We start from the raw sequence: 21,645 nt of genomic DNA, 5'->3' as shown, positions 1-21,645 counted from the left end.
AGTCCAGGATCTTGCCTTTCTCAGCATAATAATGAAATTTCACACGGACCGAACGGCGCCCACTAGCACGCCCCCCTGCCCTATGAGCTCTATCTACGTGGGTTCGCTGATGTTCTCACAATCAAAGAGACTGCTTATAATCGCCTTGACCCCTCTCACAATGTCAGACTGTGTCTCCGGCATACCAAAAAACCTCAAATTGGAGCGCTGTTCCCTATTTTCTAAATCGTCCAACTTGAGGGTGACCTTTTCCTCCCGCCTCTCCAGCTCAGCCAGCCTCATATCAAACTGCATCTCAAAAAGGTCCGCCGAGGTTTGGATGGCCTCCAAGGCCTGGACAGTCTTCAACAGCATTGACCTTCTTATCCAGAGAGTCCGACCGCTTGCCAATGTCTGCTCTGAAGCCTTGTACCTCCTCCAACAGGGCTGCCATATTGAGGCTCATTGATTGAGCCTCCAACACCTCCGACTGGCCCACAGCCTGCATGGTGCCTTCCTCCCCCTTCTGCGCCGCCTCTCGCTGGTACTTTTGTAGGGCCTGCGCCCAGTCCATTCAGAGAGGAAGAAGTTTCACCCACGACAGTGGAACTGGAGACCCCCAGGGGCAGCTAGATCAGGTCCCACAGCCCAGCCTGGAGGGCCTCCCCCCTCTGCTCACACAGACACTCCAAAGACCCCCAGCAGGCCACTCCACACCCACGGAGCGAGGGCTCGTGCAGCCTAGAGCGCCCCCACCAGGAGTGCCCACACCGATGTCCAGCTAGATACCTGACCAACAGAGTCTCCAGGGGGGAAGACCACCCCGCAACCAATGGGTGCCCAGGGGTTATCCACCTCACCCCTCTCCAATTCCTGATGACTCCACCTACGGTGGCCAACCAACACACTGAGTAGGCTCCTGGTGCACGTAGATCAGTCTCACTCTAAATCCGCGCTCCGCTCCAGCCTGGACCGTACTGTCAATTGGTCTTCCCCTTCTCTACCACAGCTCAAAACGGGGATGCGAGGAGTCCCCCAGGCCATCCGCCAATCTCAAGGACAGTACCTCTCCTGTGCCGCAGGCGGCGCAAACCACACGCCTCCCCGGCACCTCCACTGGTCGCCTGGAGAGAGGGGCCCGCCACGCCGGTCTCTCCCGCCAGCTCGGCAACCGACCCCACCGCCCGCCGCACTCGGACCCCCGGGGGGGCAGCACCAGCTCCAGACGTCCCTGCCCTGGTCCCGCAGTCCGAACCACGGGCACCCCACCAGTGGTACACTTTCAGCTATAAGCCTGCAGGTCCGGCAGTAAGCCCGCGGGGTAGGCCACTGCACCTCCCCCACCGCAGGCCAGCCTTCGTCAGCGCAGCCTGCCCGCCGGGAATAAAGACGCGCTTCACTCGGCTCGGGCACAGATACAAATCTACTCTGGCCTCCCGGTGCAGCAAGACTCCGGGACAGCGCTCCACCGTTGCACCGCAGGTTCAGTGTAACGCTCACCTGATTCCCACGGAGGCGCAGGTCTGGCTTCGAGTGCTGGTGCTTCTTCAATGGTGAAGCGCAGGACTCTGAAGATGGACAAGAAGGGCCCCTCTACTCTGGCTTCTCTGGCTCGCAGGAATATTCCCCTGTGCATGAAAAGGGAGCATTACCTACTGACTGAGTTATGCTCAAGCCTCCCACTCTCTTCCAACCCTCCACGATACCCTTCCACGATTCCCCGTGAAGTCTCACCTTAGGGTCATGAAGGATGGGCTCTCCATCCTGCTTCTGATGCAGGGGCGCGTTGAAACCCAGTTACTTCACTGGATTGAGGGGAGTTCAGGTAAGCTTGACTATTCAGGTAAGGCGCTGTAAAAGTTCTGCTGCAAGTTCAAAAGTCCAAGCTTTATAATAATGTTCATAGTCTTGTTGCAGCAAGCGCTAATGCTTATGTCATTTTCCCCTTAGGGGCCGGGGTTCGGAATGCCGGAGATATGGCGCTGACCCGAAGTGAAACGTGCAGTTCCAGTAAATGACAGGTAAGTTCTGGATGAGCGCTCGGGTAATGTCTTTGCATTCGCTCATTCAATGTCTTTGTCTTTTTTCCCCATAGGGGCCGGGGTCCGGAAAATGCCTGGAAGCGGCAAGACCATAAATTAAATGGGAATGACCCAACAGCTAAGTCTTAGAAGGAAACTGAGCTTTTCCTATTCCTTTCCTTCTCTCACCTTGTTCTTGTCTTTTCTCTCTAGGCTCTGGGAAGTGGCTGTGGATCCGGATGATCGCTGCTGAAGATGGAGGCGTCCAGGATAGGTGAGTGAAATGCAGCGCTGCATCGATCGTAGCAAAATGCTTTTAAAAATGATGTCTTCCTTTTCAGGATCGTCGGTGTGATGTCTCTGTGGTGCTGATTTAGCAGGTAAGGTCTTTTGTCTCCCTTTGCAGGTGACCCAGGATACTGACAGGCGTGGCTGAGGTCCCGATGCAGGAGCTGACACGGTGAGCGTCCAGCTGCGAGGAGCAGAACAACGCGAAGCGTGAGTTGCTGATCGGGTGTGGTTTAAATAGCTTTGGAAGAAGTTCCAAGTGTGTATCCTTCCACTGATCAGGTATGTATCCTTCCCCGACCACACCCGGGTGGAAAGTAGTCCCACAGGTAAAGTAGTTCCATTCAGGCCTCAAGAGGGCCTGGATGTAGCAGCATGGTCTGCATCAGGTAAGTGCACATTAAAACACTTGAACACATGTCTAGCTTTATGAGCCTGGCGCCTAAGGCGCAAGGACAGGGGTCCAACATGAGCCTGGCGCCTAAGGCGCCAGGACTGCGTCCAAAGGGCCCCAGCTTGGGCCCCCTGGCACTCCCCTGGGGGAAATGATGCCTGCCTCTGGGGTTGCTGGGTCGGACCTGGCTCCTTGGAGGTAGGCATCATGACATTCAGCCTGCCAAGGGCAGGGGGGGTCGAAATCCACCTACAGCGAGGTTGGGGGGGGGCTCAATCTGCACGAATTCGGCGCCCCGGGTAGGAGACCGGGTGAGACACTTCAGCTCATCTCAGCGCGCCCAGGCGGCTCCCCTATCCCATTGTTTTTTTATGTTCCTAGAACAAATTGCTTGCACAGGCCTTCCATACTCCATCAAAAAGTGATCTTTTGGTGTTGATGCCATGATTACGTGTATAATACAACTGGCTAGTTATTACACTCTAAGAGTGCCCAAGTTAACTGAAATAGTAATTTACAGGAGCAGGATTTACAATTCCTGTTATTTGATGTGATGTCCCAATGTTTTAAACATAGTAGAACTAATACATTATGAACATAATTTTGATGCAACAGCAATCAAAACAATTATTTCTGCATGCCCATTTTTTCACATTAGTGCAGCGATTGTGTACAAGGCACATTGTCAACAGTCCATAAAGCTGAAGGCAGCTTGTATTGGAGAGCCTTCGCACTTTCCATGGAAGCGGAGGAAACAAACGCAGCAAGCAACACATATAACAAAGAGCCATGCTTCTATTAAGCTAATGTCCTTCACCCTCCACAGTTCAAGCAAATGAATGCAATATGGGAAAAGCTGCAGCTTACCTGCCATCCTGCCCCGCAGAGAGTGCACGTCTCCTACAAATTAGAAAATAAAACAGGTAATTTCAATCATATAGAAACTTCAGTCCAGTCAGAAGATTTTACTTCTTTCCTTCTTTTGCTTGAAATATAATACCTTATTTGCCAGAAGCAAGTGCAATGCCGCAGTACACGCAGAGAGTAGAACATGTATATAAATGTACAGTGTTTTCCGAGACAAAGATATAACTGCAGAACAAAGGGCTTGAATTCTTACCTATACCTGGGCTGCTCTGAACTCTCTGAGGGCGATCGCTCTGGAATGGACAACGAGGTGGACGAGAGGGTAGTTGCAATGGAGGCAGTTGTTGCTTCCTCAAAGGATGGGGGAGTACCCGGCAGGTCTGGTCTTCCTAGAAAGGTTAAAAACTATTAGTACTAAAATTGAAGCAGGTGAAGGTTTAATGAGAAAACACAGTGTATATTCTAACAGCAATTTTAGCAATCAATAAATCCACTTTGAACCATTAAATTGCATCTAAATACAGGTCACCCCCCTACATTCTCTGAGCGGTCTACCTCACAGACAATCCACTAATTGGTTATTACTTGCCTCTTTTATCCAACCACCTGAGCAATCAGTGGAAACACTTCTGACAACTAAAGTAGAGAAAAACTGGGAAGGACTAAGAGGAGCCCAACAGTAGGTAGTACCACAGAGCCCATACCTTCATCTTCAAGAGTAGGATAGCTCCGTGCCCCTCGCAGATCGTACTTTCGCTCATCACGCTCTGTGGGTATCTGGCTAGCTGAGAATGCAGCAGTGGGGCCCGAAAGCTTGGGAGCCAGAAGGCCACTGCGACCTTTCTTGGATGGTGAAGATTTTAATGCTATGAGGAAAGAAACATGGAAACATTCAAAGTTGTCACATTTACCCACAGTGTTCATTAGAACCACTGGTCAGCTGAGCAGATTACCTCCCTCATCTCCCCCTCACAATATTTAATTCACAAATGGATACTTTCAGTCCCACAAGATAAGGGGATTGTATCTTCCTCCAGAGTCTGCTCACCTGAAAGAAATGTGGTTTGAACTCGAGCCTACTTGACAGGGATGAATTGGAAGGGTTTGCGGGTCTTTCGCTTAGTTTACCTTTTGGGTTAATTCCCAGAATCATGAAAGCATGCTCACTGGGGGACCTAGCATGGGATAACAGACCATAAGTTGACTTGTTACTAAAATTATTCCAAGAGAAATTAAAGATGCACCCTTTTCACTGCCACCGTGCAGGTACGTATTTCGGTGCATGAAGGAAGACATACAGATCTTAGGATAACAGTTGACGAATGAGAACTTCTGCTGGAACTGGTTGTGTATTCAAAATAAACACATGCAGGATAGTGAATGTTAGTGTGTCTATGTATATGTGCTAGGAGTGTTGCCTTTGTGAGCAGAGAGGACAGTGAAGAGAGAGAGTTTAGAATGTTTGACTTTCACATGATTTCTGGCTTGCAAGATTAACCGAAAAAAGTATAGGCAATGATTGCAATGACCCACCCAGTTAAGGTTTATAGATTAGATGAGCACACAAGAACTGACTAATTGCAGAGAGGATAGGCATGACAAGCGCTCAGAATTTACTGACGTATATGGCCCCCTAATCATTCAAAGAATGGAAATAAAGTACAGTTAGACTGGAATTCTTATATTTATTCTCCAATGTATAAAAAAAGAGAACAAAGTTAGATCATCTAGGGTTGTTTCGATCTCAAACCTAGGATGGATGTCTTCAGGTTTAAATTAACCTGGGCAGTTGGTCACCTATAAAGCATCCAGGCACTAAGAAAATGCATTAGGCTTAACAGATAATTGCAGTCTAAAATACTTTAGTACTTGCAAGTGTGAAAAAGCACTAACTTACAGATATTTAGCTTTTTCCTAAATGTCCACAATTCAGGTACTATTCTGATGGTAACCAGAGTTTTGCTCGACATTGAGGCAGCTTGCAGCCCAAAGAAAAACAGCCAGAAAAACAGCCCAATTGAATTTTTCCTAAATTCTGTAGTCTTTAAAATTGATGCGTTGGCCAAAAGCAGTTTTCTTCCTGGATTACAGAAAGTGTGTGTTTAGAATAGATTTGTGCATAAATAAGGAGATTGTGTGAAATCTGTTCTTGCACCAGCAGGCAATTCAGAACATTTAGGACGGGATATGTGATCACATTTTGTTTTTTGAAAAGTCAGAAGTTGATGAACCATTACATTTTGTAAACTTTGAATGCACTTTTTTTTTCAATTCCACTTGCAGCCGTTTACTCATGACTGCTTCCTCCACAAATCCCGTTTTTTTGTGACACTTTGACTTTCAACTTCCATTCTTTTGTGAGCAATTTTATTCTAACTTTGAATTTCGAATCTATATATTTTCACCATTCACACTGCATTTTGTTGTGAACATTTTTAGTCTTACATTATTGGTCACTTACTACTTTTTACTTGATTCTCAAATCTATGCTGCAGTGTTAATTCTCAAATGTGTGCATTCTGTAATTCCTGTGTCTTGACTCCCACCCATCCCCGCCCACACTTGTACTCATGGTGCCCTCTCACTCCCCCATCTACTTTAACTGCTATTCTGTTACCTTTCCTACCTCTCTCTCAAAGTCTGGAAGGAAACTTTTAAGCAAGTGCTCCTGGACTCCAACCGAGGCCTCGCCATTGCCGATACCTACCTCAATGCTTCCTCCAGACAGACTATTACCGACATCTTCTTCACTGTCCCTTCTCCTGACCTATGGACGCCCCATATGGTCTTCATTCTCCCCTTTTTCCTCCTCGCCCATTAATGGTGGAACCAGGTGGGAAGTTCTCTTGGCATACTTCTCTTCTATGTGCATCATTAATGTCTATCAAAATGGCACTATCATGGCCATGGGCTCAAAGCCCAATATCCTCCTTCTGGACAGGCGTCTGTCTCTCATTAACTTCCTCCCCTCTCCTGCCACCCCTCTAGCCTGCCTCTACCCTCCCAAACCCCCAAGTCACTGTACCCCTCCTCGGAAAACCTTTAAAGGTGGCAACCAGCTAAACTTAGCTACCCTCAACTCTCACTCTGCTGTTAAACACTCATCGAACATCTGTCACCTCCTTGAAGACTTTGACATCGTCGTTCCCGCACTCAATGAGAGGTGGTTCAATGCCAGCTCGGTCACTGCTTTTGACACTCTACTTCCTGAGGGCTACAAGATCCTTTCCAATCCCAGGACTCACCGGTCTGGAGGTAGAGCTGCCCTCATCTTCCCTGAATGGATCCCGGCTACTATCTTTCCCACTCAATCTTACTCTTACTTTGAATGCCTCGTCTGTAGGCTGGGTATCTCTCCCAACCTCTCCCGCTACTATCTACAGGCCCCCTGGACCTACCCCCCCTTTCCTTTCTGAATGGGCCGACCTCTCCTCCTCTCTCCTGACCTCCTCCCCTAAACTTCTCTTCCTTTGCGACTTTAATTTTCATCTAGACTCTCCAGAAGTGGCCACTGCATCTTTCTGCGACCTCTGTAACTCTCTTTCCCTCATAATTCTTCCCTCCGGCCCTACCCTACCCACTTTGCTGGACACACCCTGGGTGCTCTCATATCAGCAGACCTCACTCTCTCCAAACCTCCAACTACTCCTCTCACCTGGTCTGACCATTCTCTCCTCTCTTCCCATTTGGAGCTCTCTGGCACCCCGGCATTGCCTATGCCGATGAAGCGTGCGTCAGGCGCTGCATTTGCCTCAACCTTCATTCCTCCTCCCACCTTCATCTCTTACTCTCTACCTGTGGTGTCCCCCAGGGGTCTAACCTCTCTCCCTGGATGTTCAACCAATACCTGGCACTACTTGACCATCGAATCGCCGCTCTCTGCCCCAACTTTCAGTGCTATGCGGATGACACCCAGCTCATTTTCAGTCTACCCTCAGCCTCCTCCTCTCCTTCCCTTAACTCCGATTGTCTGTCTGCTATCCAGGAATGGTGTGCCGCGAATGACCTCTGCCTTAATGCCAGTAAGACTGAGATTCTCCTCATCGGCACACCCACTCCCTCCTTTCCTCCAGCTCACTGTCCGGCCTCTCTTGGCCCTCTTCCTGCTCCCACCTGCAAGGCAAAAAACCTTGGTGTATTCTTCGACTCCACACTCTCCTTCTCCCCTCACATCTGACGTTATTAAGAAGTCACACTACCAACTGAACCTCCTCAGCGGAACTCTTCCTTTCCTCTCCTTCCCCCAGAAGCTCACTGTCTCCATAGCTCAGGTTCTCTCTAGGCTGGAGTATTGCAACAGCCTCTTTCTAAATCTGCCTGCTTCTACTCTCCGCTCTCTGCAACTTATCCAGAACAGGACTGTGAGACTTGTCCTTGGCCTCAAACTAAGGGATTGCATCTCTCCAGGACTGAAATCTCTGCACTGGCTCCCAGTGGCTGCGACGATGAAGTTCAAAACCCTCTGCATCGTCCACAAGGGCTTCTGGGGCCTGGGGCCTCAATACCATCAACTCCCTCTCCCTAAATATCTTCCTTCTCGAGCTCTACGCTCATCCGCCTCCAACTCCCTTAGGGTCACTCGCTTCTCCAAGCAACGAGTTGGTGGTAGATCTCCTTCTTCGGCTGGTGCCTCCCTCTGGAACAGCCTCGCTGCCTCGCTTAAAGGAATGGTTCGGTCAAAATGTTTTATTGCCCCTACGGGTCGGCCATGTGTTTTTAAGCCTAAGTCGCTCGATTTTAGGAAAATTTCCTATGGACCTTACCCGAGTTTTCGTCCATTAAACACGCGAAAACAGGCACCAGGGAGCTGCCATTTTGTGATAATCCTATCATTTCCCCCATCGCCCTGGCTGACCTGCTTTGGCGGCACTAAATCATATCCTCCGCCCCTGAGCCTGTCATCAGCAGACGCGTACCGCCCATTTCACAACGCCAAAGCACGTCTCGTGTCAACATTCGCTGCGCTTCAGCAAATGACGTGTCGCCATGGAAATGGCAGGACGCCTCTTTCCTCAATAAGTATAAACAGACCGTTTCACAACACACAGCAGCAGATTTTCGATTCCATTCATCTCTCTGTGTTACTTTGAGTATTCTGTGATTCGTTTCTGTGCTCTGGTCAGCTACCTTCGTTGCTTGTAGCCCATGTGGACAGATCCCAGTATCACTGCTATCAATTATTTTAGTTTGTGCAACACACAATGGATACAATAATGCCCTACATGTACGAGCCCGAGTATACCGAGGAGGAACTACTGGAAAGGGAAACACGCAAAAATGATGGGGCTTCGGACAGCAGTTGGCAGGACGAATCAACGGATGAAGACACTGGACCTCGTCGCATGGACGGTGTTTCCACCTGGTGCACATGCAATCGGTGCGAGCTAATGCCGACCGAGGAGGAGAACTGCTGCTGCTCTGAAAATTCGGGATGCGTGGCCTACATTTCAGAAGGCAAGCCACGACCGCAATGCATCACCGAGCTGCCAGACTTCAGGGCAGCCTGCCTCACACGGTCCGTGTTGAGGATAATGATAGTGCTTATGCACGAACTTCGCGCAACTGTGCGTCCTCGTAATCCGAGTAACGAGTAAGTATACTCTGCTTGTGATGCCACTACTATTTCATGGTCTTCTACTATATCCAAAATTACATATACATATCATTGTAACGCATGAAAGTCGTTCAATAGTGTGCAGTGTCTAGATAGCATTTGTCTGAGCAGAATGCCATTAGTTACAAGAATTGTCATTGACAACAAACGTTTATTAAAATTATCTTGGTCATTTAAAAACATTGTGTTTCATTCCTTTTCACAGGTGGTACAGGCTGGTGGCCTATCGTTCCTTTACATGGTGGCTTCACGGGAGGCTTGGACACCGCGTTCGAATAGTGATACCCGCCTGTGCCGTTCGTGCCATAAGAGAAACATTCCCGAGTGACAGCGGTCAGTACAGGGGATTTTCTCTCGCTGTGCTGCAACCTGAACTGTACAATGTGTAAACTTTTGTATTTTTGTGTCATCAAAATAAGCTACAAAATAAAACACCACATATATTTTAACAACGGTTGTTTCGATTTTTTAAATCAATCAAGTGTGTCTCCATGCAAGGATGGACGTCAGACACCTGTGCTCGGAATGGGTGAAGTTCAGGTCGCTGTGAAGTGGGGTGGTCATTATCTAAGCTAACCAAATATATTATCAATAATGCATGCACTAAATAACACTTGTTCAAAGTCTTTCAGTCGGTTATGTCTCTATAAAAGTCACACATATATCAATTCTATCAATGAACATTGGATTATATAGGCCTTAGGTCTAGGGTCTTGACCACTATAATACAGTGTTTGAAGTGTGGGTCTGTGCTCACAAGAATCTCCGATATGTGGCATTTGTTATTGATAGGCAACCATATACTGCAGTGGGGGTCTAATGTTAGTTGGGGATCTGCTAGGTGGCCATCATGGCGTGGTCAGTGGTCAGGCACATGAAGATAATACCTTGCAGGGACACAGGGCCAGAATGGCAGTTACTTTCCACTGGCAAGGGTGCGTGGGCAAGGACACGTTTGTGGAGATGAACGAGCCATGTGCATGGTTCAAGCCGGTTCACATGCAGGACCGTGATCTCAGAGAGTGATGTGTTACATTTATTAGCTGTTGCAAATACCTCTGGAGTTTTCCAGTCAGAGTGGGAACGAGGCTGTGGGTCATGTGCTCTGCGTGCTGTACTATCGCAGTGAGGCCTGGTCACCAAAATGGAGTGGAAAGGGGGTACAAAAATGGATGCCCCTTGTCCTTTAACATCACATAAGGGCAAGGGACGGGCGCAAACGGCCAAGGTGCCAAACAGCATGTACACTTCAAAAGGTATCCCACGCCCAGGGGCCATCGCTGACATGGCCTCCTCAGACCCCGTGCCTCCAGGCAGGCCTCCCCTGAGGCAGGCCGCCCCCCTGGAATCCACATAAGTGTGTCTCCATTCAGCAGTCTTCCTGTGCCTTATCTGCACGCCCCAGGCCCATCCATCCCACCCCCTCTATCAAAGGCGGCTCGCACCCGGGGATGAGCGCTGGCATGGGGGCTGCTGAATCCAACTGTTTGTTGGTCAAGGTAAGGCCATGTATCCTAGTCATATTTCGGTCATTTTTACATTTCAATCTATTTGCTATTACAGTACCCAATAGAGCTATGGTCATTTGTCTCATTGCTATTGACTTGAGTTTCAATTGTTATGCTATCAATAGATCTATTTATTTTCATCCGTGTCAATTGTCATCGAATTGCATCCTTCGGGGGTCCAGTCTATAATGTAAGCATGGTTCCTTTTCGTGCAAGACGAAACAGAAATTTCTGTTACTTTTGCAAATACTAAGCCGCACATGTGAACTGGTATAGTTCCGGCGACCAAAACAAACTTTGCATTGAGCATGGTATGGTTCATTTACTTTTTTTGACATTTTTATTCATCAAGGTTTTATAATAATCTTGATATTTACTTTTCAGAATTTTCAACAATGCCTACCTGTTCGATTAGCGGTTGCCCTTCGAAGACCCATGCTAAATCTGAAGACACTACAATGCATGTATTACCGAAAACTGTTGATCGAATAAGAGAATGGGTCAGACATTGCGGATATCCACTGGATGAGCTGGAAAGTAGAGTCCAACAAGTCTTTGAGGACACGAGGGGTGATCGATACCGCATCTGCAGCCGGCACTTTCCCTCGAACATGTACACCACATCTTGGGTAACAAAGAAGAACAAACGGCGATTGAGACGAAAATTGCTCGCAAACGCTATTCCCACTCTATTCATCCACAATCCACCACTGGTGAGTCAGTTTTTAGCTTTAGGCCTTGCAGTAGTGTCTGGTAGCCGAATGGATTCATTGATATTTTAGGTGTTGTTTCCAATTTGTAATACTTTCGACATTGATATGAGTGTATAGCTTTCTGAATAATGACATTTATCAATATATTATTTTTAGATTTCATAAACCACAAACGAAATCTATATATGGGCACAGGGAACTGTGCTATATTGCGCATTTCTCAAGTATTCTGTCTCCTTACATGGCAATTTTAAATATTGGCATTTCATTATCAAACAGTAATTTACCTTTACAACTTCTTGACTATCCCTTGAATCTGAAGCAAGAACATTCTACTTCTGTCACGTGCTCGCAGTTATCAACCACTTCTAGCGCGTATAAGGTAATCATACTTGGCTATTCCGCTACAGACTTGTTTTATGCATGTCAAGTAATAGTTTGTATGTATCGTGTGATTATTTTACCAATTGTTTGGTTAGTGCTTTCCAATTGATATACACCCTAGTTGTCGCCCCCTGGTGTTTGTTTTCAGTTATAATTAGTGTTATCCATACTAATGCAAGTACGGTCTTTCAGGGAGATGCTGAAGCGTCCACCACATTGACAACAGCCCTAGATGTTCTTCAGCAGCCCGAGGTATGGATACTGACAGCTCAATGGACCGTGATCATCAGGACTGGAACACTTGTCGTTTGATTGTTCTACACCATGTTTCATTTGTGGTTAGCCGTTGATATGTACCTGTACGGTCGACCCCAAGCGTGTGTTGTGTTTTCAATATTGTAATCCTTACTAATGCAAATACTATGTTTCAGGTTGTTGTGAATCGGCAACCCACGCACTTGATGCGGAGCCTGACATTCAAGTAATTCCGGTGGAAGCAGCACCATGCGGATACGAATCGGCGCAGCAGCTTTCGGAAGTGCGCACCACATTGACAACAAACAGCCCTAGATATTCTTCAGCAGCATGAGGTATGGATACTGACAGCTCCATCGAACGTGATCATATAACGTGATTCCATTTGCTATACTTTCTTCCCTATTAACGCAAATGCTGTGTTTCAGGGAGATGATGGAGCTTCCACTACAATCACAAGATCACATTTAGATGATGCAGATGTAAAGACATTGGAGAAATAAGTCGATTAAATCTGATCATTTTTAAATATTCCTTGATTCTTTTGGATAATGCAACATTTGGGGTTATCTCTTTATATGTACCTGTGCCGTTCGCCCCCAAGTCTGTGTTATATTTACGATATTGAAAACCATACTAACGCAAGTACTGTGTTTCAGGGAGTTGCTGATGCCCCCTCTTCAATACAATCATTCGTGGCAGTCCATGTAGAGCCAGAGGTATGTATACTGACATCTCCATCGAACTAGGTCATCAGAGCTCGAATACTTATCGTTTGATTTTTCCACACAATGTTTAAATCGTGTTTGGCTATTGAGATGTACATGTGTGTTCGTCCGCACGTGCGTTTTACGCCAACAATATTTTGATACACAGTAATGAAAATACTATGTTTCAGGGAGTCGATGGAGCCTCATTCCGTGCTGTCTATGCGGATACAGAAAATATAGTCGTTGCAGCGCAAGAGGAAGGGGAGACATGCGGATACGTATTAGAGCAACAGCGTGCAGATGTTGAAGGTCGAGTCAAAAAAAGTTGTAAAGAAAAGAAACCAAAATAAGGTTAGTTACAACCAGTTCATAACTTTAGAAATTGTTTTGTGCTGGGGACTATTTTATGTTTTTTTTCCAGTCAATTGTACTATACTTTATCTTGTGTTTAAACTGAACATCCCTTTTCCAATCTGTCCTCTAGTTACCTGTGGGTCTACGAACTATACATACACAGACAGTGAAGCGAATGAGAGATGTTGCTTGCCAGACGATTTACACTATGGAGGAACTATTAATTCAGACCCGGCGTGTTGAGACTCGGATGCTCATGTCCAATGGCCAGAACATGAAATGAATGTGTCCGGAGAATCCAGCAAAGTTTTATTGGACCATTGCGACAGTACGACCGCACCGCTACAACATGATACTGGAAGTATTGAAGATAGCTCTGAAGTAGTCGCAGATCAATTTACACAATCTACACCCGCCAAAAAATTGCCACCAAAAAAGCTGTTGACATTGTTGTGTTCTCCCATCAATGTTGAAGTAACAGATGTTGAAATGACAGAGAATGAACCAGCAGCAGCATTCACGGACGCATCAGAACTTGATAGCAGCGATATTTCTTTCAAATGTGGTGATATGTCCTCAACGTCACAGGCCGAATCAACTTTGACACAGGATGACAGTCTAATGAAAGAGGGTAAATACATAGTATTCGACAGTTGTTTGATGGATATTATAAGTATGCAGAAATGTGGGCATTCCATCAGAGGGAGAGTATGTGGGAAGACATTGATTCATGTGACTCGTTAAAAACAAGGCACTAACGTCACAATACATGCCGCTTGTAGATTACATCATACGTTCTCATGGTCTGCACAACCGATGCTGGGGAAACTGCCAGCAGGCAATCTACTGTGTGCAGCTGCATCACTTTTTAGTGGCTCCAGTTTTAGAAAGTTAGAGGCTTTCTTTCAGTTTGTGGGACTCCATTTCATTTAAAAAACGCAGTACTACAAATACCAACATGATTATCTGTTTCCGGCCATTAGTGATGCTTAGAAAATTGAACAATTGTCTCTAGCAAGTACATTCGAAGGCAAACGATTCAGGCTAGCTGGCGATGGACAGTGTGACAGCCCTGGATTTTCTGCCAAGTACTGCACCTACCACTTTCAAGACATGGATAGTAAGAAAATTGTGAGTTCGGTGGTCATGCAGGTAACACAATGTACATCCTCAGTGGCCATGGAGAAACTAGAATTTATAAAATCAGTGGAATATCTACAATCGAGGGGAATGCACATCGACCTTATAGCCACGGACAGACACGTTTCAATTGCCAAGACAATGAGAGAGCTGTTCCCACATATTAAACATCAATTTGACGTATGGCATCTTGCTAAATCAATCAATAAGAAAATCTCGGCTGCAGGGAAAAAAAAGGTTTGGAAAGTATTTCAGAGTGGTCCCTGTCTATCAGCAACCATCTTTGGTGGAGCTCCAAAACTTGTGAAGGGTCAGTGGAAATACTACTTGAAAAATGGCGGTCACTGATGCACTACTGTACCAACGTGCACCGCTGGTCAGAAAACATACATTTCCACCAATGTGAACATGACCCTTTATCCCCAGTGGAGGCACGGAAGAAGAAGTGATTGAATCCATCTTCACCGACACACAAAGCCATTGAGAAGATTGTTTTCGATAAAACTCTATCAAGAGATTTGAGGGGACTGACAGAATTCTGTCACACAGGAGGTTTGGCGGTGTTCCACAATATGTGCCTAAAGTACAGGCCAAAGCGCTTGCATTTCAGCATACAGGGCATGAGACATAGGACTCTACTTGCCATCTTGGCCCATAACAAGAATCTCGGCCGTGAACAATCTAGGACTAAGGGTAATGTAAGGATGCCTCGCTACACTAAGGCCTTTTCAAAAAGTAGTAAGCAATGGGTGATCAAACCAGTCTATGAGGAAATGGAGTTCGACTTTGTCAAAAGCCTTATTGTTGCTGTATTAGAGAAGCACAGATATGGAATTTTGAACGTTTCTGTGCAGAGCACTGATCCATTGCCACCCAACATTGCCACTGTGCCATATCCACCCAAAGGAAAACTGGTTGTGAAGTACAAATCCCGGTTTAAATAATTGTAATACGATTGTCTTTTTGTAAATAAATTTTATTGTACAGTGTGCATACGAAGTATGCTAACCCTAACCCCTACCTTCACCATCCTGGGTGCCGAACTAGCTGGGTGTCATCTTTGAATTCTCTCTCTATTCACCTCATATTGCTGACCTTGTCTATTTGTGTATGTATATATTTTTGTTGATGTAACTAATTTTCACAATCTCTTATAAATGCTGGGCACTGTTAACCGAGGGGAGGCTTGCGTATTGAAAATAATAAAACAAACAAACAATAAATCTCACTTTCAAATCAACTGCTTGGGTACTTTATACTTTCACCTGACCTTCCCCAAAAAATTAAAAGTCTCAATAGTTATGGTTCTTTGGGGCTTCAAAGCTCGCAGACAACGAGGACAAAATTGGGGCCTTAGAATGCGCCAAGCGAGCCGTTGCAGATGAGAGAGAAGCCAGTTCGCATTTGCACATTGAGGCGCACTACATAGATGGATTCGAAACTTCAAGTTCTCACAGATGGCTTTACTACGGGATGTTGCAAAGAAAGAATGTATGCTAGTTTCTAGTGAAGGTCAGCGGCTTTGATTTTCAGCTTGCGCCCCGAAGAGGCCCACAACTCGCACTGGCAGTATAAGGTTCTATTGTTTTTTGACCTTGAGAGACAGGGACCATGCTGAAAGAACTTCATTTGAAGGGGGCTTTGGGGGGTGCAATAACGTTTGAGACGATAAGGCAGAAAATTCTTAAACTAGATCGAGTTTCATGTTAGTTCAGTATACGAAAAATCGTTGTCAAGAGCACAGTGGGATTTACGGACTGCATTACGCAGCGACACAATGGACATTGCAAATATAATGTAAGTAACTCTTTAGACGCTTTTATACCGGAATGAAGAATTAATGAATGGATGCATGAATAAATTAAGAGCTTTGAAAAGGTTTGTGGGATCCTCCTTGTAGCGGGCACATGGGCATGCAGGTCCACATTCCACATGCATGTAGACAAAAAGTTGTTTCTCATTGTGTACCAACCTTGATTTATTTAGTTAGTTGTCGCATTGATTTTAGAGCCGAACATACTCCATTGCACTATACTTGAAAGCAAATAGTTTCAGCTCGGCCGTAATAAATAAAATGAATAATATTAATAAAGATCGGCTGGCGAGACGAATTATAAATTTTATGTTTTCAAAATAGGTACATATTCCCGTTTTGCCCCTGCCACCAGTTTCAGACACCGGCAGCTTAATGTAAACAACTGCACCATTCTGATGATTTTATGGGACGATCGCCAAGGGCCCATATGCCCTTATGCAGTACTAGCAGCTAGAAGCAACATTTCAACCTTTACGCTGGCCTAGTGCCTTCTTGATGGAACAGCCTTGCGGTTCAACGTGCGACAAAAGTGCCTCTTTGAATGAAAACCAAGACCCTGTGTACGATTGGAACAGCGCTTGACTCACGATAACATTTTAAGGATTTGCGGAGAGAGATAAAAGAAAATAAATGACTTTCGCAGTTCATATGTCAATTGCTGAATATTCTATAAACATTTAATGTCAAATAAATGTACTTTACCAAATTTACTGTGTTGCTGATTTTAAAGTACAGTTTCAAATTTCGAATTGTGGCGCGCTGTGTTGTGAGCTGATCTGTGTTGGTTTCCGGGTTCTGTGTGAAGTCGCGTAGAAGACGACTGGGCGCGTTTGCCTACGCAGCACAATAACGTCACGGAGAGAGGCGGGGCTATATGAATGTTTTGATAATGTCAGGCTCAGGGGCGGGGGATATGATTTAGTGCCACAAAAGCAGGTCAGCCAGGGTGATGGGGGAAATTATAGGATTATCACAAAATGGCAGCTCCCTGGTGCCTGTTTTTGCATGCGTTTAAATGGACGAAAACTCGGGTAAGGTCCATAGGAAATTTTTCTAAAATCGAGCGACTTAGGCTTAAAAACATATGGCCGACCTGTAGGGGCAATAAAATATTTTGACCAAACCATTCCTTTAAACTTGAGGAAATCCATCTCAGGTTCCGTAAGCACCTCAAAACCATTCTCTTTGCTTCTGCTTTTTCTCATCCTCTCCTCTGCTGAACTCCTGGCTGTAACCGGAACTGCACTGGCCACTTGGACACCCTCTGATCTCGGGTCCAGGTCTGACCCAGGTTAGTAGCCAGCATCACACACCTGCACTGTCCACCTGGCAAACCCCGGACTTGGGGACGGTTTCTGTAACCGTACAGTCCCCCCTACCAGCGCCTTGACACCAGATGTCTGCACTTACCCATGCACTCGCCACTAGCTGGCCGTTCTTACTTATTGTTAACTTTCCCATGTACTGCACTGTCCCTGCCCCCCTCCCACGCACTTGCGCGATCCGAATGACACCTGGCCTAGTAGGATCATTATCTGTCCTCCCTTTTGTTCCCCTCCCTTGCCTCGTCGTGCCTTGAAACACTTGTGTATAGGCGCGTTATAAATGCTATATCATATCATACCCCTGTGCTTTTGACTCTCATACCGACTCAACACTTGCTAACCTCCATCTCTACATCTCCAACACTCTGGACATCCTTGCCCCTGTCATGAGGATCCACATGAAGTCTGCATCCAAGTGCAACTCCTGGTATGACTCCGGCTTGGCCGCTCTGAAACGCAAGTAAAGAGTTGCTGAGAGGAAGTGGCAGGCCCCAGGCACATCCTCCGACAAACTATCCTGTCACCTGCTCCAAAGGCAATATCGACTCTCCATCCACTAAGAAGAGGGCTCATGTCCAAGCCCGCATTTCTGGGGCCATCAATAACACGGCTGAACTCTCCAAAATCTGGATGGAACTTGACAATCCTACTGCAGTCTCCTCATATCCTCTTTCTTCCTAGGCCCACTGCACTGTCCTCCCACTTCTTCACTGAAACTCAGGACATCCTGGTCTCTCTCTCTCTCTTTCTCTCTCTCTCTCCTCTAGTCCTCTCCAACCCCCCATCCGCGCCTGCCTCCCTTGGCCTCCCCCTTGCCCTCCATCATACTCTCCTCCTTCTCTGTCATTGTACCAGATGAGGTCTCTAGAGTAGTCCGCTCTATGAAAGTCTCCTCCAAAACAGGTGCTCCACTGCTCTTCCCGAACTATAAAGAACAACATCTCCTCTCTTACCCCTCCCTTGGCTGACTTCTGTAACCATTACTTCGCCACTGGTTCTTTCCCAGAACCCCTCAAGCACTCCCTTGTGCACCCTCTTCTAAAAAGGCAGACTACTGACCCTTCCTGTCCGGCTAAATATCGCCCTATCCCCTATCTCCATCACTCCTTTCTTGGGCAAACTCATGTAGATGTTGGTCACCCCCAACTTACTCTCCACACTGAATCTGCTGGCTGTGTTCAGGACCACCAGTCTGGCTTCAGAGCAGCCAGAGGCACGGAAACTACTCTCCTGAACACCCGTGAAGACCTGCTCTCAAATCTAGATTCCAACTCTCCCTCGGTTCTGATCCTCCACAAACTTTCTTGTGCCTTTGACATGGTCAATCATGCCAGCCTCATAAATCGTCTGTGATACCCTAGGCATCACGGATCAGGCACTGGCCTGGCTGACCTCCTTCCTTTCTAAACAACCTTCCCAAGTGTAACTGTGTCCTTTGCTCTCCTCCACCTCACTCTCGACCTGTGGCATTCCTCAGGGATCTATCCTATCGCTGTGGCTCTTCAACATTTACCTTGCCCCTCTGGGCCACTTGATCTCCACCTTCTTTCCTCACGTCCAGTGCTATGCTGTTGAGACAGCTCACCTTTAAGCTTCCCTCCTCTATCCACTCTGCTTCCCTCTCATCCCGGACTGCCTGACTGCTAATCAGACACAGTGTTCTGCAAACCATCTCTGTCATAATGCCAGTAAGACTGAGATCCTTCTCATTGGGACGCCTGCTCTCCGTTTCCCTCCCACTCTCGGGCCGCCCTCATTGGGCCCCCTCCCCTCACCCATTTGTGAAGCAAAAAAACCTTGGGGTCATCTCCGACTCCTCCCTCTCTTTCTCCTGTTACATCACAGACTTTGGCAAGAAGTCCAACTTTCTACTCCACTTCCTCAAGAGGTATTCTCCCTTTCCTCTCCTTTCCCCAGAAGCTCAATGTCTCCAGAGCCCTGGTTCGCGCCAGGCTGGACTACTGCAACAGCCTCTTCCTCAATCTGTCTCTTTCCTCCCTTCCCCATCTTCAACTAATCCAGAATAGGGTCGCAAGATGTATCCTGGTCTCGGGAGGATAGCTCAGCGGCAATGTGCTCGCCTTGGAAGCAAGGCGACACGCAGCAACACGGGTTCGATCCCCAGATCCGCGCTTAGAAACCTCTGGGTATTAAGCACCTTATAAATAACCGATCATATCCTTGACCACAAGCCCAGGGACTGCATCACTACAGCCCTAAAATCTCTCCACTGGCTCCCGTGGGCTACAAGTAGTTAAAAATTCAAGACCCTTTGCATCATCGAAAAGGCTTTCTGGTGCCTGGGACCACCCCCCACATCCAACCGCCTCTTCCTAAACACCTCCTTGCTAGAGTCCTTCGTTCCTCTCACTCCAACTCTCTGCAGATCAGACGCTTCTCCAAGCAGAAAGTGGGGGTAGATCTCTGTAACGCTCACCTGATTCCCGTAGAGGCGCCGGTCTTGACTGGGCGTATACCGTATCTTCAAAGGTGATGTGTAACACACGGCTGGCTCTTTGGGCTGGACCTCTGTGCACTGTATGTCTGACTCGAAGGGTAAGAGGTCTGCAGATAGAAAATATGGGATTAAGGAACTGGGTTATTGAATCTCTCTCTCTTCTTCCCTTTCTCTTCTCCTGTAAAACCCCAAAGGTTAACGCTCTCACCTTAGGTAAGTGAACGCCGTGCTCTCCATCTGCCTCGGGGCAGGGTGCTGTAACCAGTTTCTTCACTGGATAAGGGGAGCAGGCCTCTTGACTTCAGAGGACTGCTGTCCGTCGTTTACTGCACGAACGGTAAGTTTCGAGTAATTCTAATGTCTTTAAAGTCTTTAGTAATGATGTTTCTTGTTTTGCAGGGTTCCGGCGATGGCGGATGACGGGCTGAAGTGAGTTGAAGATGGAGCCCGTGTGATGAATAGAAGCGCCTGGAAGCACGTAAGTAAGCGCTTGTTGCCTGCTTCACGATGCGCTCTAACTGTCTTTTTATTTTGCAGGTACAAGTTCGGAGCGGCTGCAGGGTGCCGGAATACCCACTGGGTTAGATGTGGAAAGGAGTAATGGCACGTGAGTATTAAAGTTCCCCAATGTCTTTAAACGCACCTTGTTTTGTCTTTCAGATGCGGGATGCAGCGCCAAAGGCCTCCGGAGCGTGCGAAGAGTTGGTAAGCTTTTGTCTTTCAGATGCCGGAATGCAGTGTGAAGACCTCCGGAGCGCACGAAGAGTAGGTAAGCCTTTGTCTTTCAGATGCCGGAATGCAGCGCGAGGCGTTGGTGACAGCCGATGGACCAGGTAAGTGAAGAGCTGTCACTGAAGACCGTAATGCTAACCTGTTCTTTCTTGTCTTTATAGGTGTTGCTGAAGACTGGATTCAGGATGGTAAGCCTTTTTCCTTAGGCCCAGGATCAGATGCAGAAGACACGATGAGCGTTCTGCTGCAGAGGATGCAGAATAACGCAAAGCAAGATTCATCCATCGGGTGTGGTTTAAATAGCCTCCTGTAGTGCTTAGGTGTCTCCTTCCACAGCCACGCCTAGGTAAGAAAAGAGTTCCTGCTTTCCAGAAGAGTTCCAGTGTTCTGAATCTAGGGAGTGGCTCCTGCCCCAGGAAAAGTAGTTCCAAACAGAAGAGGATCAGAGGCTCAACTGGCAGGCAAGTAAGCAGCATGGTCTGCTGCAGGTAAGTCCACCCAAGCATTATGAGCCCGGCGCTTCCAGCGCTGGGACTGGGCATATTTATGAGCCTGGTGCCACTGGCGCCAGGACTGGGTCCAAAAGGTCCCAATTGGGACTGGTTGGCACTCGGAACCTGGGTTATGGATCTGCTTCCAAGGGAGTTGGGAAAACCCTGACCTTCTTTCTTCGGCAGGAGTCTCCCTCTTTAACGGCCTTCCTGCCCCTCTCAGCCTTGAGCCGGATCTCCTAAACCCCTCAAGACTTTCCTTTTCACCTACTCCTTCCCTCTCCCCCCTCCCTTGCTAAACTGTGCCACTGCAGCTGTGACTGGTGCCTGTACCCCTATGTGGCTTACTGGGGCTAGGCCCTTCTCATCCAGTCTACCCCAGCACCCCTTACCAGCACTTGCCAACGGACACCCCTGCCTGACTAGCCTGCATCTGATCCAACAACTCCCAGCACTGTCCTACCCGGACACCTGGCTCCACCTGGCACTTGCCCGCCTGTCATGATTCCTGCCCCTCATGTCCCCAGCCCTCCAAGATGTCAGGCTGGAGCCAGGCCATGATCACCTACATGGCCCTCAAGGGCCTCTCCATCCCT

The 21,645-nt window shown here is 47.3% G+C and overlaps 1 protein-coding gene across 5 annotated transcripts in view; it reads right to left on the bottom strand.

Moving 5' to 3' along the window:
* The window catches only part of PIP5K1C (phosphatidylinositol-4-phosphate 5-kinase type 1 gamma), a 1,345,879-nt gene that overhangs the window by 646,876 nt on the left and 677,358 nt on the right, over positions 1-21,645 (bottom strand). For all 5 annotated transcript variants that reach the window (XM_069649430.1, XM_069649429.1, XM_069649432.1 and 2 more), the window contains exons 12-14: positions 4,254-4,415; positions 3,803-3,938; positions 3,550-3,582 (exon numbers count right to left, since the gene is read on the bottom strand). In XM_069649430.1, coding sequence (XP_069505531.1) covers positions 3,550-3,582; positions 3,803-3,938; positions 4,254-4,415 — 331 coding nt within the window. The remainder of the gene's footprint in view (positions 1-3,549; positions 3,583-3,802; positions 3,939-4,253; positions 4,416-21,645) is intronic.

Source organism: Ambystoma mexicanum, chromosome 1p (assembly GCF_040938575.1).
Source record: "Ambystoma mexicanum isolate Mex_15411 chromosome 1p, UKY_AmexF1_1, whole genome shotgun sequence".
Lineage (NCBI taxonomy): Eukaryota > Metazoa > Chordata > Amphibia > Caudata > Ambystomatidae > Ambystoma > Ambystoma mexicanum.
This window is presented reverse-complemented; position numbering and strand designations above follow the sequence as displayed.